Below are 18,189 nucleotides of genomic sequence, written 5' to 3' on the forward strand. Positions count from 1 at the left end.
AGGAGGTGGTGTATGGAAAGATGACTGAGCCTGAGACAAAACGAGAACAAAATCTGAGCAAAAGATCGCTAGCAAAAAACACGTTTCTAAAGTTCAAGGCTAAGGTTTCAAAGTTCAAAGTCTAAGATCCGACAGTTCAAAGTCAAGGTTTCAAAATCGAGTTAACACTGTGGCTGGGACTCTACCAGTAGGCGTAATCATCCGGCGGCTTAGCAGTGTCCTCCGTCCTCCTTATGAAGGCCACCCACTGATCAGCTGATTGATTGCAGCTGCTGCTCTCTCTCCTGAAAACAGAACTCACAAGCCAGGTGATGTCATGGTGTGTGTGGAGTGCTCACCTCCCAGCTCACAACACTCAGCCAGCAGCTCAGTAGTGCGCACACGGCGAGTTTTTACCCCCCGTGAGGCAGAAAATATCAAACTGGTCAGATGTTCACCTCAGCGTCTCGTGAGGCGGAAAACTCCGTGAAAATCAGGCGCACACAGTGAGGTATCTGCTGAGCAAACGGTCATTCGAGGCTGTTTGCTCAGCAGATTGCTCTCGTGTGCAGCAGGCTTTAGGGTCACACTGTGAGACTTTTTCTGTCGTTATGGTCAGATTCATCTCAAACTTTGCAGGGCAAAGATCACGAGTAAAAGGATGAAGGACACAAGGAACAATAATTATTCACATGCTAATGTGTATTTAAAAGCAGGGATACATCATTAGCTTTTACTGTTAAAAATTGATTTAAATAACTGGCTTTTAAATATCTTGCATAACGACTCTCCTCTATGTGTACCCTTCAACCGTGTTCCTATTTCCATGTTGTTTTTTCCATGTGCAGATGGAATTAAATGAAACATGAAGGACAGGGTTGAACACACCCTGAAAGAGCAACGACAGCAGAAAAATCTGGTGAAAAGCACACAGTCCCCCCCCCACACACACACACCTCCCCGACTCGTTTGCCTTTTTGTCATTTGCATCAAATGTCATACTGTCAACTTGTCAAGATCAACTGTTGGAGTCATGAGAATTGTGTAGCAGAAACCGTCCTGACAGCATGTTTGGGTTGAGCAAAGCACCGAGGGACGAGGACAGCTCCGTGGAAAGCGATGAGGGAGAAGGAGCTGGTGTTAAAATCAGGGACAAAAACAGAATAAATGACAACAAAAGCAAAGCAGCAAAAGTGACAAAGAGAACAAACGACAATTGCAATGCATGAGCTAAATATACGCCTGCTCCAGGGATGTGAGGGAGGGGCTTGTGATTTTCACTTCACACAATTCTCAGACAAGGAGATAAAAGTGTAAAGCGATGTGCACGGTCAGCAGGAAATAAATGACACAACTTGCACTTTTGATGGCTTTAGTCATCTTTTTTCCCTGGAAAGAATAATTCAACTTTTATATATTTCAGCTAGGAGGAGGACTGTGGGCGGATTTGTCCTGCCTAATGGAAGACAAATTAGCTTTTAGATTATTCTGATCGTTTGGTCTCCGGCTTCTAAAGGCTAAATTACAGTCACCAAAATGTGAGAACAGTGTCACGGCCTCTGCGCTGATGCCTGTATTTTATTCTTTTGTGCTTCCTCACCTTTCTCTCCCCGCTGAAGCGAAACAAAGCAGGTCGAGTCCAGAGAGGCGGCCTTTGTTCTAGGAGGCTCAACAGTACCTAACCCTCCACAGAGATTGTGTTTACTATGATGGTGAACAGAGGCGTGCTTCTACAAGCGGTGAATGTTAAAATTACAGGTGGTCTTTGGGGTGCCGTTTGACAAATTTTTTCACACAATGCACCTGAGACTTGAGTAGGAGGTTGTGATTATTACAAAAACCATTCCTGCTCAAAGAAACACTGCTGCTGCAATAACAACAGCAAGAGTGATTCAGAAATCACGTTTATATTGGAAATTTTAGGTCCTTGGAAATGTGACGGCTGCACACAAAGCTTTAAAAATTAAAAGTTGAAGCATTTAAATAGGCTGACAAAAAGCATTTAGCTGTAATATTAATGATAAAAAGGCATGGAGAACACTTTACTCAGCTTTTGACACGATTGACCATAAAATTCTGTTACATCGACTTCAAAATGAGTTAGGATTTTCTGGTACTGTTCTGAAGTGGTTTTCTTCCTATTTAAATAACAGAACATTTTCTTTATGTGTAAACAAGATTAGATCTGAAGTCACATCTTTGCTTCACGGTGTTCCCCAGGGCTCGGTCCTTGGCCCAGTTTTGTTTCTTTTATATATTTGCCCTCTTGGGGAGATTATTAAAGGTTTTAAAAATGTGTCCTACCATTTATATGCAGATGACATTCAACTGTACTGCTCTTTCAAGGACACAGAATTTAACAAGTTAGCTGACCTACTTGATGGTATTGAGTGTATTAAGGACTGGCTAGCCAGTAACAGTCTTCAGTTGAACTCAAGCAAGAGTGAAACACTGATTATTGCTCCTAAACAGAAAGTGCTTTTAATCAAACAACACCTTGGCTCTCTGAGCTCCTCAGTCCAGACCAGTCTCAGAATCCTTGGTGTTCTTTTTGACCAGTCCATGTCTTTGAGCTGCCACTCAAAACATTTAGTAAAAAATTGCTTTTATCATTTGAGAAACATTTCCAAATTGAGAGCATTTACTTCAAAATCGGACTTGGAGATGATTATCCATGCCTTTATTTCCTCCCGCATAGATTAGTGTAACTCTATCTTTACTTGTTTTAACAAATCAGATGTCAGTCATTTCCAGTTGGTCCAGAACACTGCAGCAAGGCTTTTAACAGGAACCAATAGAAGGGATCACGTAACACCGGTTTTAGCTTCTTTATATTGGCTACTGGTCAAGTTTAGAATTAATTTTAAAATTTTAGTTTTGACTTTTAGAGCTCTTAATGGACAAGCTTCACAATATTTATCAGACCTTTTAATACCTTACTCTTCTGGCCACACTCTATGGTCTTCGGGTCAAAAGGTCCCTAAGACCAGATTTAAAACTAGAGGGGACCTGTCCTTTCAAGCTGTAGCTTCCAGACTTTGGAACGCCTTGCTTCTGTTTCTTCGTGTGGCCGACTGTTGATTGTTTTAAAAAGCAGCTGAAGACACTTTTATTTAGACAAGCTTTTATGTAAGTTGACCTTGTGCTCTTCTCCTGTTCTGCAGACAGTTGGTGACAGTTGGTGTCGAGGATGCCAACGTTCACATTTTGGACAGAGAGGACAGATGGTTTGAAAGAGGAGTAAAGGAAGCCATTTATGTCCACTGTGAGCAACCATCTTTGAACAGAGGCGGTGGTTTACGACACCAACTGTCTGCCATCTATAATCCAGTTTTGAGACCCCTTCCCAGATGCCTCAACGCCCATGCATATCCTGGGCCATCTGACCTCAGGAATTCACATGATAGGGTGGGGCCAGGTTTCACAATGAGCTCAACCGAAACTCTGGCTGAATAGGACCCACACCTACCCTCAATGTGTTTATGTAGAAGATCATCAGGGGGTCTTTTGTTCCCTCTTCGGGGGAAACTCCCACTGGGTTTAAATCTGGGACTCTCCACCATTTGACCTTAGAACTGAAGAAGCCTCTCGGATGAGAGGTGAAACGTCTTCAAGCAACTCAAAGAAGCCCAGACGCTTTTCTTTCAAAGCTCCTTAGACTACAATGACCTGGATGACTGAGAACCTTCACAGACATCAGTCCAGCAGTTTGACTGCTTCCCTTCCAGTTTCTCCGGATGGCTCTGAGATATTTTGCTGTTTCAACTATTGATTTTTTCAGATTTGTGTTTCGAGTCAACGCTTGTCTCCGTGTGTCTCAAAAAAAATTAAAAAAAAAAAAAAAAACGAAAGCCTGTCATCAAGCTTGGATTTGTTGAACTCTGCAGTCTGCTCAGCTTTCCAGAGTCCAGACCCTCGAGCCAGAATTCTGTCTAATGTTTTCCAAAAAAGTTCATCCAGAGGCGTGCACAACGAGGCGGGATTAGTTTCTTGGGGGAAGTGACTAAAGACTCAGCTCGGGGTTACAGTTAGTCACCAAGCTGGTCTGCACTCCTCAGCCATCAGACTCACAGCAGCTGCGGTGGTTGCGTGGACTATTTTCACTGACAGCAGCTTTCAGAAGTGTTTCTGAGCTCTTTTGGTGTTTTTCTAACACAAGCCTGTGCCCTTGTCCTCAGCCTTCAGGGAGTTCTGCACAGCCTCTGAATCTTTTCACAACACAATGCACTACTGACTGGAAAGAATCTCTCATATTTGGCAGTTTCTAGTCTGAGAGCCGACTCCTCTCTCAGTGAGAACGATGAAACCTTCTAATTGTTTTCTCTGAAGGATTCAGCCTCTCTCGGAAAAGCTTTTTATTATTCTGTTACCGAACTACTCTGTCAATCAACCTAATGAGTTGTGACACGGGCAATCATAGTTTTATTGTTGTTTTATTAGGTTTTAAAATGTTATTGAACTTTCCAGGCTTTGCTGCTCTTTTCTAAGTGATTTTAACCACAGAAGGCGTTACATTCATATTTAGTTAACGTTCCTCTGTTTGAACAATACTTAATTATAAGGTTTAAAAGGATGCTATTCACACGTCAGCACAATGAAAGTAAGACCAATAACCATAGAAAAGCCTAAGTAAGGTTTGTTTTTTTAAATCTAATTGAGAAAATGTGTTTTTGACAGATAAAAAAGGAAAAATGTTTAAAAATTTCCTTTACTTGAAGCTACTTCTGATCACTGTACTTTGTTTTCCCCACAATCTGCCAAAACTGGTGCAGAAAGCATGATAATGCGCTCAATTTAGAAATCATCATTTAAAGTGCTGCAGAAATGCATCACTCCAACTAATTGGTCATTTTTTCCTCCAATAAAGACTGTTCCAATTAAATAAATAAGTACAAAATACAGATAAAAGCATAAAGAATAAAATGGCTGAGTGGATGCCTTCTGACTGTCAGATGTGCTCATATCTACTGCAAAAAATAAAAAGAATGTTTTAAACCCATTAGACACACAAAGGAATCATCATCTTCTGGCCCAAAATAAACACTATCTAGGTCATAAAAGAAAATATTTTCTTCCTTCATACATTTTCATTTCAATCTTGGTTTAATCAGAGTTTAGAAAACAACACACACTTTCAGCAAAGCGCTGCATCCTGTGCAGACGCCTCCCACTCATGAAGGTGATGTTTGTTTCAGGAGGAGTCGTCCTGTGTGGGAGCTCTACCTCCATCTCTCTGCACCATTAGCTTAAGCTACATAAGCTACAGCTAACAGATCAGAGATTGAGCTGTGTGGATTTTTATCTGTCACCACCCAGCTCTCGTCAACAAATCGGCTCAGGTGTGCAACAGAAACTTTGGCTCTACCTCGCTTGCGCTTCATAAAGTGATCAACATTTTGGCTGGTTTTTATTTTTGTTACTAGTAATCTATCTTCTGCACGTGTGTTTCTAGAGTTTAGTTTGTTATTTGTGTCGCAGCAGGGTACCATTTAGACTGATAAGCTGCTTTAAAGGGAAGCAAAAGTGAAATAAAGCACCTTTATTTTCACTCAAGCCCACTCAAACCCTCTAATCTCACCTGTGTCCAAATCAGCTCAGCCTCAAGTTGGTATTTTATATCAAGCTGTGCACATTTCCTTGACCCAGCCAAGTGTTTATTCTTGAACACACACACTCACAGCTGTGTGGGCCGCGTAAGATCCTATTTTATATGTATTGTAACCATCTCATGGGTGCACATTACAATCCCACTAACAGTACAAGTCCCTGACTGCATGGGGACAAGCAGCAGCATCACAGCTGCCCTTTCACTCAGCGGCTGCAGCTTTCAGATCCATCTCATGCAGCCGAGGACTGAAAACAGGTGACGTGTAGAGTCTGTCGCTGTGCATTTTACTCCAAACCTTAAGAGCTCACTTCACGAGACAGTTAGCCTACTTTGAAAGCTGAGAAAAGTTCTTTTCTACTTCTCAGTAAACGAGTTTGGTGCTGATGAGGTAAAACAGACGGTTTATTTAAGACAATGTTAGAGCCCTGATGACCCACGGCCCAGTTCCACATGCAGGAAGCTCAAGCCAACTTTGTGCGGATCAGAGAAGAAACATGTCGTCTCACTGATGCGCCTTCAAACCTCACACAAACTGGTCCCAAATAATAACCAACCTGGGCTAAGAAAATATGTTGGTTGTGTGGCCTGAGCTTTAATCAGAACTACAGTGTCTGAGTATTATCCTATATTTTTGGAGCTTTTTACCATGTGATCTCCTCATGGAAAATCCCCTTTTGGATGCATTCATGCATTTTCCTGTCTCAGCTACAAATTTTCAGATTTTTAGGAAAAACCTGCAAAAGCCTCAATGGAAACTAAATGTGTGATTTTAGACTGGTTGCGGATAATTTCATGCTGCAGTTGAGAGTGTGTCCTTCCTGTCACATTTGACTGCTTTAAACCTCCACTGATATGAATATTCTGAAAAATTACTTCTGCAATGGGGACAAAACACTGCCATGAAAACCATGCGTCCTGTCCACAAATATGCATGTAATGTCCGGCACAGGATGTGTAATATACCGAGTATTCTGAGGATGACTTGGTAGTCCAGTGGATAGAGGAACTGACTAGCATGTTGTTTTACACTGGTTCAACTTCCGGTCCCAGCAGTAACTTATTTTCTTATTTTTTACCTACAATTATAAATGTATTACAAGAATGAAATCTGCTTCAGCTGGCTAAATAATTTACTACCGACACCGGGAGTCAAACCGGCATCAGGACATGGCAAAATAAGATCAAAGGCAGGTGGTTTAACCACTGGGGCACCAATCCCAATACAACTGGTGGTTTTGTTGGAGCGGAGGTGGGCGGAGCTTTACTGAAACAGATTGTTTAATTTCCAGGTATAAATTCAGGCTGACAAAGTAACTTTTAAAGTAGCATGATCTGGCTCCTAATTTTAAGGCCAAGTTCACCCGTATTTTCAACACATCTGCAGTGGTCTCTAGTATAAATGAATGCTTTGTGAGTTGGTCTCTGTGGGGAAAAAAAAAGCTCTGGCGCTCTTGTTTAAGGAACTAGAAGTGAGCCAGAGGAGAGGTGAGCAGAAAACGGCGGGATTTGAACTCTTGTGTCCTGATATGCGGACATCTCACCTCTGATTGGTTAACAGCAACATGACCCCACCACTGACTCTGTTTGCTTTACTTTGGCCGGTCACCTTCAGGACCACCTCAGATCCCATCCTCTTATATTGCCTCCAGGTAACAGATATTTATGTGTGATATCCAATTTTGTTTGTGTGAATGTCTCCAAAGTAAAAAAAAAAAGAAATACAGAAAGGGTCTAAAAACCTGTGAGAAAACAACAAACCACCCACACACTGACCAGACATTTTACATATTTGTGGTTTGCACAAATATGTAAAATGGACATATTTTCCCAGCATCTGGGTTATGTGTTCAAGTCTTTTTGCAACAAGCTCATTAAGCACACTGGTCCAACAGTCTATTAATGTGTGTTTTCATGTTTTGCTCTTGTCTTTATAAAAGCCCGATTCTGTGTTTGCACTGATATCATTTGTAACTGGTCTACATTGATTTGTCTGCTGAGGTGATAAAACAGTTCCCATTCCACTAACACAAGAAGTGTGTTTTTTTTTATTTCTGTTGGTCTCACCACAAAGAGCCTGCAGTCACTTTATTACAGCATCTGTTAACAGACTGTTCCTTCTGCTCTAGTGTTTCTTAGGTTGTGCTCCAGATTATGAATCGTTTCTGATAATGACACTGTCTATCCAGTTTGATCTTATGGTAATAAGCTGGGAGTCTTCATCCTAGTTTACATGCAACCTCTTTCAGTAAGGTTTGTTCCACTCCGGTACAGTAGGTGGTGACATGCACCCTTTGGTGTCAGCATTTGTCCGGTTACCTTATAGCAACACAAATAGTAAACAGATGCTGGAGTGAAGCAGATGGATATGCACAATGGCTGAAGGATTGGACAACAACAATGCTGCAGAACAGCTTATTTGGAATGTACCAATATCCTGGTTCTGGTTTTTAGAGCCTTACATTGACGATCTTCTCAGTCCCTACACCCCCAGCAGGTCCCTGAGGTCCAGTGATCAAAGCCTTCTGGTTGTGCAGCGCACCAGACTAAATACCAAAGGTGACAGATCATTTGCTGCCGTGGCCCCCAGACTCTGGGACTCTCTCCCCCCTGAGCCTAAGATCAGTGGACTCAGTGGTCTCCTTCAAAAAGAAGCTGAAAGCTCATCTGTTCAAGCTGGATTTTGCGTGACCTTCATCACCACCCTCTCCTTATTTAGCTCTTACCTATTACGCCTTTCCTGGGATTCACTGATTTACCTCTTTCCTGTTTATTTTCTCTCTCCCTTTCCTTACGTTTTTAATCACAATTTTTAAACATATTTTTCATCAATTTTTAAAAGTCTTATTTAAATTAGAAATGTTTTGTTTTTGTAAAGTGCATCTTGATTTTTATCCTGAGAGGCGCTATATAAAAGATATTTTCTTTTACTGTTTGGTGGTGTTAAGTGTCTTACTTTGTGGCGATGATAACATCAGAAAATCACGTACACGATCAGGAATGCAAGCGCCCAACTTGTTCAATCCGGCTGACCCGTTTACATGCAGAATGTATTCAGATTACTACCGCAATATATGGGTGCTTCAGCTTCACCTTCAGCCAGACTAAAGCGTTAACACACATTAAAACAACCCATGTGAGACTTTTTAGGGCACTACTTTGTTGTTCTGATGTGTATGTGAACACACTACATCTAGATCAAGGAGGTAGGAGGGAGCAGGAGAAGGCGCTGTCCGTGGTGCTGATCACCAGCCTCCAAGACAGATGGGCAGCAGCCATAACAGATATAGAGGCTTTACGTGGATCTAAATCCTAGGAGCGTTTACTAAGAACCAAAGGATCTTTTAGGGTTGAATTACTGTAGATTAATTCCTGGGCTTTTTAACAAGTTTTTTGGAGGTGGGGTTTGATCAACTCTGAGACTAGTTTCAGTTAACAGTAAGTGTTGTTATCATAAATTGCATTCTCAGAAAATGTTTTGTCTCCCACCCATTTCTTCTTGTTGTACGTTGACGTTCTACCTGGAACCCTGTTAAGATTCAGCCAAGCAAAATAGGATTTTTGACCATTTTCAAGTGGTCTTAAACTTTTGATCAGACCAGCACCTTCCATAACATTTTGGTATAGGACATATGCTCCAATGCTGACCAGTAGCTGCTGCTATGGGTTTTTAGATGAATGATTCAATCTATCTAGGCCAGAACTATTCACCCGCATTCCTTCAGGCAGCAGTTTAAGAAGCATCAAAGCACGGACAACAAATGTAAAGAACTTCTTTCCTGGCTCACATGGGAGGATTTTAAAATTGTTGTCAGATTCTCAAAGCACACGGGGCCGTACATGCGGTGATAATGTCACAGATATACCAGTTTTGGTCCTGCTGATTGCGGCGTGCAGACAACACTACACACTACAAATAAGCCACATTCTTTCACGGACATTTTCCGCTCAAATGTAAAATCTCGCAAGACCAAACATGACTTTGAAGTAAACAAAAATGGTGGAAAAGGAGCATGCTAGTCGCTTCTGTCATCTCACTTTCTGATTAACTAGATGTGATTTTTTTTTCAGCAAATGTACAACCAAGACAATCCAAGTGTCCCAGCCCAGACTTATGATCAAAGTTGTCTCTACATCCTTTCGAATGGACTGGAGCGGTCTTAACACACCATACACTGTAGGATCATCTGATAAGATTATCTTTGGAGCTGTTTTGGTTATCATGCAGGACTTTAAGATTGCCTCGAGAGGTAGGGCTGGTCAAAAATCGGACAGATTATTCCACCGTGCGATCTGGGCATAAGGCTACCAGGCTGGTGAACTTTGACCTTCTGAATTAAAAGAATGCTCCCATTGTTCTCATTTTGGTTTTATCTTCACTTGGTTGAAATGTGCCTAACCGGTTGTAGCATCAGCGTGGATTAGAGTTTTGCCAGGATTGATTAACAGTTGCTGTTCATCCCATTCTGGTTTCTCTTCCGCTTTATTTACAGTGTAGCAGGAACCTTACATCACAGCAGTCTAAAAACTCTTAACCTGAGCATAACTTGTAAGATATTCATGACTCACATTTTGACAAAGGGGTCAGAGTATCCGTTGGAGTCCATGGCGGCCAGATGGGCACAGCGTATGATCCCAACCAGCAGGCATCCTTTCTCCATGTTGTAGCACAGCGACACCAAGATGCGACCACGCTGAGGGCAAAACAAAAAGACATAGCCAGTTTTTAACTCATAGCGTGCATGTTGAGAACTCAAATGAAAGTTTGTCATCATGGGTTTTCTCTGAGCAAAGCAAATGGGACTTACTCTCCTCTCTGTTTAATCTAAAGGGCAAAACAGAAACCGGATCTAATCAGAGACCAGAGGCTATTAGCTTCTGTCTCCAAAATCATAAAGAGAAAGGAGATTAAAATGTTTAAAGAACATCAGAGAGAGTGGACAGGCAGTACTGGTATCATTAACAAGTTGCTGATATGATGAGTCCATCTCGAGAGTTTTGGTGTTAAAGTTCATTCCTCTGACTCAGATTAAAAATGTTTAATTAATCTTTTTAATGTTCTCAGATCATGAAAATACACATGAAATCAAAAGTGCTGGAAAATGTTACTAATGTACATGTGGTACTGATCAGAAACGACACCTATTTTTATTGTAATAACACATTAAATGATGTTTTACTATAAAGATCTAACAACAGTTTATAAATGAAGCTGACGATTGTGTTACCTCCTCTTCTACCACAAGTGCTCCTTGCTCCACCAGCTGATTGTTGGCTTCTTTATTCTGCATAGATACAGACGCAGTCAATCATTGATAAAATATATGACAAATTAAAATAATAATAATAATAATGTGAGTGACTTACCTGTGCGATCCTCTCCAGGCCCATATTGTAACGTTTGCTCTCTCCCTCTTTCAGTTTCTTCAGAGCCACTCTCACTTCTCCGATAAATTCGTTTCGTCCGAGTCTGTCCATGTCACACACACACAACCTTCATAAACGCAGACACACACAGATGAAGGAGAGAAGCGGGTGAATTAGTAAACTTTAAGCCGGCCAGTGCTTTGGTCCGCTCCTTATTCTCTAACATTTATGGTGCAAAATACTTCCAGGGTGCCTCTTTGAGCAGGCGAGCACTCTGATTTCTACTCAGCCGCTCTGAGGATCAGAAGCTGTGTGATTGCTGAAGAGCAGAAGTGATTCAGACAGTTTCAATCATTTCCCCATTGGCTTTTACTCCACCTCACTCTAATTTACTATAATTGAAAGATGGCAAGATGGCAGAGAAACTGTTTAAATCAGACTTTGTTTTTTGCATTCCCAGGAGCTGAAGGACAAATTGATTTCACAATAAAACTTTTCAAATAGAACAAAACCATCAGTATTAGTGTAATTGGTTTTACAGGTGGCAGGTGTTCGGAAGAAGAACATGGCAGAAGCAGCGAGACCCAAAAAAGTAAAAACTTCTCAAGTTTGGGAGCATTTTCAGTTAAATCAGGCGAAGACATTCGGGGGGGAATCGCGCTGCTGCGAACCGGTTCCGCCGTCACATTCCCGCAGAAACTGGTTGATTACACCGGGGCCAGACCACTAGCATGTGGCTTTACAACCACAATGTCCTCGGAAGCGAAAACGCTTTTAAAAGGGAGGGAGGAGTCCTAACTGTTGTGTTGTGTGAGAGTGCAGTTATTTACTGGTTAATATATTTTGGGGTTCAGTTGCTTTCATGTGGCCTAATGTGAGTCTATTTGGGATCATTGGAATGATCAGCAGCATTTCTTGATGTGACTTTATGGCAGTTGCCCAGGGCATCATCACAAGGAGGATGACATTCATTTACTTTTGTTTTATTTGGTATTGTTTCAGTCATTTTTGGAAATAGTGATTAATTTTGATTAATTCACAGCCTATGTTTAATTACATTTAAAAATTAGTTGTTTGACATCCCCAGTTATAATAAATGTCTACAGATGAGATCAAACAAAACAGATAAGAATTGCCCTTAAAGAGCAAGTCACCCCCAAATAAAAAATTTTTTTTGCTGATAAACTAAATAAATGAGTGTCTAATCGTGCTGCAGACACGTGTCGTCAATATTTTGGCACTTCAGTGCATCTTAGTTAAAATTTAAATATTCTGCCTAAAACTGGCAGTGTTGTGCCGTTGTCAGGTAAAAACTCTGCACTGTATTTAAATTTAAATCTGCCACCGCTATTGGCTAAGAAGTATGCTATGATGTAAACTGGTACATTATGATGCCACAACGCTGTCGTGAGCCTGAGTGTGTGTGTATTTGTTAGCGGCTCCGCCCTCTCGATCTGCCAGGCAACAGCATTTGTTGCATTTTTCAAACATGAAGTGAGAGTGGAGTTAGACTCTGGTAGGGGTTGACTTGCTCTTTAAGCTGTTCAACTTGGACCAAGCATTTTAGGTCACAGATAGGTGTAGCTTAGGGTCTCCGTCTATACACCTTATAAGACAATTTAGGTAATGGCATGTTGTTTTTCTGCTATTGAACTGTTTTCTAATAATGTGTTTAATAAAGTGAAGGAAGGAGAGAAGTAACGTTTCCCTAGCAGTTTTTAACAACGTCCTCATGTAATCCGATTAATCGTGTCGAGACCCCATCCGATTCATCGATTATCCAAACAATCGTTTGTTGCAGCCCTACTGAGAACAGGACCCCCACCATCTTTGCCCAGGTGTTTTTCATCACCAATCGGTGGCCATTTTGCTGGTGCTTTCTGGGGGATGTAGTTCTCAGTGGTGGTTAAGCACTATCACCTCCAATTGTTCAGTTTTAACTCAACACAAAGTATTGCCTTAATCCTACTGAAGTCAGACTTTTTAAACGTATGTAAACACGCTAGTGGGCTGCTGTGGAACTGAACTGGACTACTCCTAATCGATAACGCCATTAGAAAACGATGTTCCAGCATAGTCGACTTATGGCTGGTCTGAGAACTCCCCCTTCAGGAAGGACGACACCGTGGAAGCAGTCTTCTGATGATATTGCCAAAAGACTGCGTGAATCTCACATGTAACACCATCAAACTGTAAAGTTGCTACCCAATGAATTGTGCTGTAGCAATGTTCTCGGTTCTTTGGGCCATCGTGCTTATCCTGCTTTAATGATTCACTCCCGCCAGCTTCACTCCCACCAGCGTTTGTTTAGTAGTTGTGTGTAGCTAAAGGCTAACCAGAAGAATGCCAGCACGAAAAGGCGCATGTCGCCACCTGCTGTTGCGGATTCAAACCCACTTCATTAAAAAATTCTGTTTTCTAACAGACATGTAAACTAGGATAGAAGCGTTCCTTCTGGTTAAAACATTAGTTTTGGTTTAGGCACTAAAAGTGCAATATTTTTAAAGATAAAGCCATGATATTTGTAAAACCGTATACTACGCGTGGTCATCTATCTAGAAACAACCGCAATAGATGCTCAGAAAAGCCTCATTCTTAAAGAACCAAGATGTCTCAACATTTTTCAAACAACAAGTCTAAAAGTAAACAGTTTTAAGCCCCAAATCTAAAAATGTGGCACAGATAAATACTTTTTCTTGACATTCTTCCTACATCCTTTCAAATAAATTATGAGTGGACCCAAATGCCACTCATTAGGATCTTTATTTCTTACTAAACTAGCACCGCTGGTTGAACAAACATGAGCATCTTGTCACGGTTTGCCTCTGCAGTAACCCATTTGCAGGAATAAAGATCCTTTATCCAGAGTTCAAAAAGATTTAATAAACAAAACTTCCTCCACTGACTGTGGGAACCAAAAACCAAAACCAAACTCAATCCATACATGTACAACTCAGCAAAGACAACTCCACACTGATGACTGGCAGCAGTGGCCTGAAATAGGGTGAGGGGCAATCAAGATGATGTGGTTCAGCTGCAGCACTCCAGGAGGCTCACAGGGAAGGGGAGGATTCCTGAGAGGAGCTGCAGCTGACCTGAACAAAAACAACAGAGAAAAAGTTAAACACAAGCACAAAAAGGGGCGAATCATAACATAACCCCCCTCACAAAGTCCGGCTCCCAGACGGACGTCTCGGCTGGGTGGGGTGTTCCCGGTGAAACTGATCGATCAGATCACGGCTGAGGATGTGGCGTTCTGGGACCCATTGCCTGTCCGCCGGGCCATAACCCACCCAGTCCACGAGGTATTGGACGCCCCTGCCCACTCTCCTCGAGGCCAAGAGCTTATTCACGCTGTAGACAGGTCCGCCATCCACAATGCGGGGAGCTGGAGGGACCGCAGGTGGCGTCTGCAGGGGACAGAGTCTCTCAGGCTTCAGCTTGCTCACATGGAACACAGGGTGGACTCTCAGTGCCCGAGGGAGCTCCAACCTGACGGCTACTGGGTTGATGACCTTGGTGATGGGGAAGGGTCCGATGAATCGGGGCTGCATCTTCCTGGCACCCCCCTTCAGTGGCAGATCAGCCGAAGAGAGCCAAACCCTGTCACCCACCTTGTACTCCGGAGCAGCAGACCTCCGGCGGTTAGCCACGGAGGTGAACCGTTCCTGGTTCCGAACCAGTCGGGAACGGTACTCAGTCCATGTACGACGGCAGCGCCTCACGAATGCTGCAGGACCGGAGGTGGAAGCCGACCTCTCCTGATGGGGGAAGAGAGGTGGTTGGTACCCGTAGGCAGCCTGGAAGGGGGAGAAGCCAGTAGAATTAACCAGGGTGTTGTGCGAATACTCAGCCCAGGGGAGTTGAGAGGACCAAGTCTGGGGGTTCTTCAGGCACATAGCACGCAGGGTGGTCTCCAGATCCTGGTTAAAGCGCTCTACTTGACCATTTGTCTGAGGGTGGAAACCAGAGCTCAGACTGACCGTTATTCCAAGGAGTCTGCAGAACTCCTTCCAAAAAGCTGCAACAAACTGGGGTCCTCGATCCGAGGTGATGTTCTCCGGAAGTCCGTGCAGCCGAAAAACATGCCGCACCACCACCTCCGCCAGTTGCTGAGCCGATGGCAATCTCTGCAGGGGTATAGCATGCACCATCTTTGAAAACCTGTCCACTACAGTCAGGATCACAGTCTTACCCTTAGAGTTGGGTAGTCCAGTGATGAAGTCCATTGCAATGTGGGACCAAGGTCTGGAGGGAACAGGTAGAGGTTGCAGGAGTCCAGCCGGAGGAGTTCTGGGTGACTTGACGCTGGCACACACTGGGCAAGAGGAGACAAAAGCTCGAACGTCAGACGACACCGTAGGCCACCAGAACCGCTGCGCTACCAGGAAGGCAGTCCTGGTTACCCCAGGATGGCAGGCCAGGCGTGATGAATGCCCCCATTTCAACACCGCCGGGCGAAAACCTGGGGGAACAAACAAACAGTGCGGGGGGCATCCAGACGGAATGGTAGTGGGGTCTCGGACTGCAGCATTGATTCTGCGCTCCAAGGACCAACGAGAGACCCCAAGGACCAAGTTGGGCGGCACGATGAACGTGGACTCTGACTCCAAAGCCTCACCTTCCTGCTGGTACTGGCGGGACAGGGCATCAGGTTTAATGTTCTTACTGCCCGGACGGAAGGAGAGGTTGAAGTTAAACCTGTCAAAAAACAGAGCCCACCGTGCTTGGCGGGGGTTAAGGCGCTTGGCAGTCCGTACATACTCCAAGTTCTTATGGTCGGTCCACACCAAAAACGGCTGCTCAGCACCCTCCAACCAGTGGCGCCATTCTTCGAGTGCTAGCTTAACAGCTAGCAACTCTCTGTTCCCTATGTCGTAATTTCTCTCTGCAGGAGTGAGCTTGCAGGAGAAATACGCGCAGGGATGTACTTTATTATCAGACGCTCTCTGTGACAGCACAGCACCCACCCCTGACTCAGACGCATCAACCTCCACAATGAATTGCTTGGAGGTGTCAGGCTGGGTCAGGATAGGGGCCGCAGAGAACCGTCTTTTGAGCTCGGCAAAGGCCATGTCGGCAGCAGTGTCCCAGACAAAACGTACCTTAGCCGAGGTGAGTCTGTGGAGGGGTGCAGCCACGCCACTGAAACCTCTGATGAAGCGCCTGTAGAAGTTGGCGAACCCCAGGAAGCGTTGAAGCTGCTTCCGACCAGTAGGTGTAGGCCACTCGAGAACCGCTTTGACCTTGTCACTGTCCATCTGTACCTCTCCAGGCGTGATCACATGCCCCAAGAACTTAGTCTTGGTGGTGTGAAACTCACACTTTTCAGCCTTACAGAAAAGCTGGTTCTCAAGTAGGCGCTGCAGAACGGCCCTGACGTGCTGCACATGTGTTTTACGGTCTGGGGAGAAAATTAAAATGTCATCCAGATAGACGTACACAAATCTGTTAATCATGTCCTTCAACACATCATTAATAAAACACTGAAACACAGCTGGTGCGTTTGTCAGTCCAAAAGGCATCACCAGGTATTCAAAATGGCCGCACGGGGTGTTGAAGGCAGTTTTCCACTCATCCCCCTCCCGTATGCGCACCAGATGATAAGCGTTCCGTAGATCCAGCTTAGTGAACACCCGAGCCCCTCTAATCTGGTCAAAGGCAGACTGCAAGAGAGGCAGGGGGTAAGTGTTACGAACCGTGACGCTATTCAGACCCCTGTAGTCAATACACGGCCGTAAACCCCCATCCTTCTTGCCCACAAAGAAAAACCCTGCCCCCGCAGGTGATGAGGATGGCCGAATAATGCCTGCCTGTAAGCCCTCCTGAATGTATTCCTCCATGGCTGTTGTCTCAGGGATGGACAGAGGATAGAGACGGCCTTTAGGAGGTTGAGCACCAGGAAGGAGGTCCACAGCACAGTCGTAAGGACGGTGAGGGGGCAGGTTCTTAGCACGAACCTTACTGAACACCGCAGCCAAGTCTGTATATTCGGGGGGAACATTACTGATGTCAGGTGGTTCCAAGGGAGGCTGGCTAGAAACAGGGCGAACAGGAGCAGCAGACAAACAGTTCAATAAACAAAAAGGACTCCACGTCAACACGCGGCCAGAAACCCAGTCAATATGGGGACAGTGTTTGCTTAGCCAGGGGTAACCCAGGATCACAGGAGGCACTAAAGAGTCAACCACAAAAAAACACATCCGCTCTGTGTGGTTCCCAGAGACCGTCACAGTGACAGGAACAGTGCGTGCAGTCACCTTGTGGATAAGGGAACCGTTTACAGCATGGATGGGCAATGCAGGAAACACCTCCTCGACTGGAATCAAAAGTTCGCTTACCACTGCCTGGGACATCAGATCCCCATCAGAGCCGGAGTCAATAAGGGTGTCATATTCACCGTGTTTCGTCCCATATGTCAACCGCACACTGATGGGCGGTCGTGAGGGCGGAGAAAAGGATGACACCCGACCCGCTAGCTGCATGGGCTCCGAGGGCGGGGCGACACTGCCCAGGTGAGAAACACTCACAGAAATCGGGTGAGGACGAGGTGAAGAAGTCAGTGGGCGGAGCTCATCATGAAGGCGCTCCATCCTCCGCCGATCGATGCGTACAGCCAGATCGATAAGATCCTCCAGCTCCTCAGGAACCTCCCTCGCGGCTAGCTCGTCCTTGAGCTCGCTGGAGAGCCCCTGAAGGAAGACGTCGACCAGTGCATCATCAGGCCAGCGGGAGCTTGCCGCCAGCGTCCGGAACTGTACTGCATAGGACGCCACGCTGTCGTCTCCTTGTTTGAGCCGGAGCAGCTCAGAAGCAGCCGCGCGGTGCGGTGTTGAGGGATCAAACACCACGAGGAGTTGAGTGGAAAAGGCCCGGAAGGAACGAACCACCTCCGCTCCACGATCCCACTCAGCCAGCCCCCACCTCTTGGCTCTGCCCGTCAGGAAACTCAAGGCAAAAGCCACCTTGCTCTGCTCCGAGGGGAATTCGCTTGGATTAAAGTCAAAATGGAGCCGGCAGGAGGTGAGGAATGGTCGACAATCCTCTGCGGTACCAGAAAAAGTTTCAGGACGACCCAAACGAACCTGTCGAGGGGGAGCAGGCGCTTGCTCCAGTCTGGCTACACGTCCATGCAACTGCTGCAACCCTGACATGCAGCTGCGGAGCTCCTGGGTCAGAACAGGAAGGCTGGCTTCTCCTGCAGCACCCTCACCAGAGGCAGGTAAGGAAGGGTCTTG

The 18,189-nt window shown here is 44.7% G+C and overlaps 1 protein-coding gene across 2 annotated transcripts in view; it reads right to left on the bottom strand.

Annotated features, from left to right (window-relative positions):
* The window catches only part of doc2g (double C2-like domains, gamma), an 89,911-nt gene that overhangs the window by 23,730 nt on the left and 47,992 nt on the right, over positions 1-18,189 (bottom strand). For both annotated transcript variants that reach the window (XM_054744790.2, XM_054744791.2), the window contains exons 6-8: positions 10,952-11,078; positions 10,813-10,869; positions 10,154-10,278 (exon numbers count right to left, since the gene is read on the bottom strand). In XM_054744790.2, coding sequence (XP_054600765.1) covers positions 10,154-10,278; positions 10,813-10,869; positions 10,952-11,078 — 309 coding nt within the window. The remainder of the gene's footprint in view (positions 1-10,153; positions 10,279-10,812; positions 10,870-10,951; positions 11,079-18,189) is intronic.

Source organism: Nothobranchius furzeri, chromosome 6 (assembly GCF_043380555.1).
Source record: "Nothobranchius furzeri strain GRZ-AD chromosome 6, NfurGRZ-RIMD1, whole genome shotgun sequence".
Classification (NCBI taxonomy): domain Eukaryota; kingdom Metazoa; phylum Chordata; class Actinopteri; order Cyprinodontiformes; family Nothobranchiidae; genus Nothobranchius; species Nothobranchius furzeri.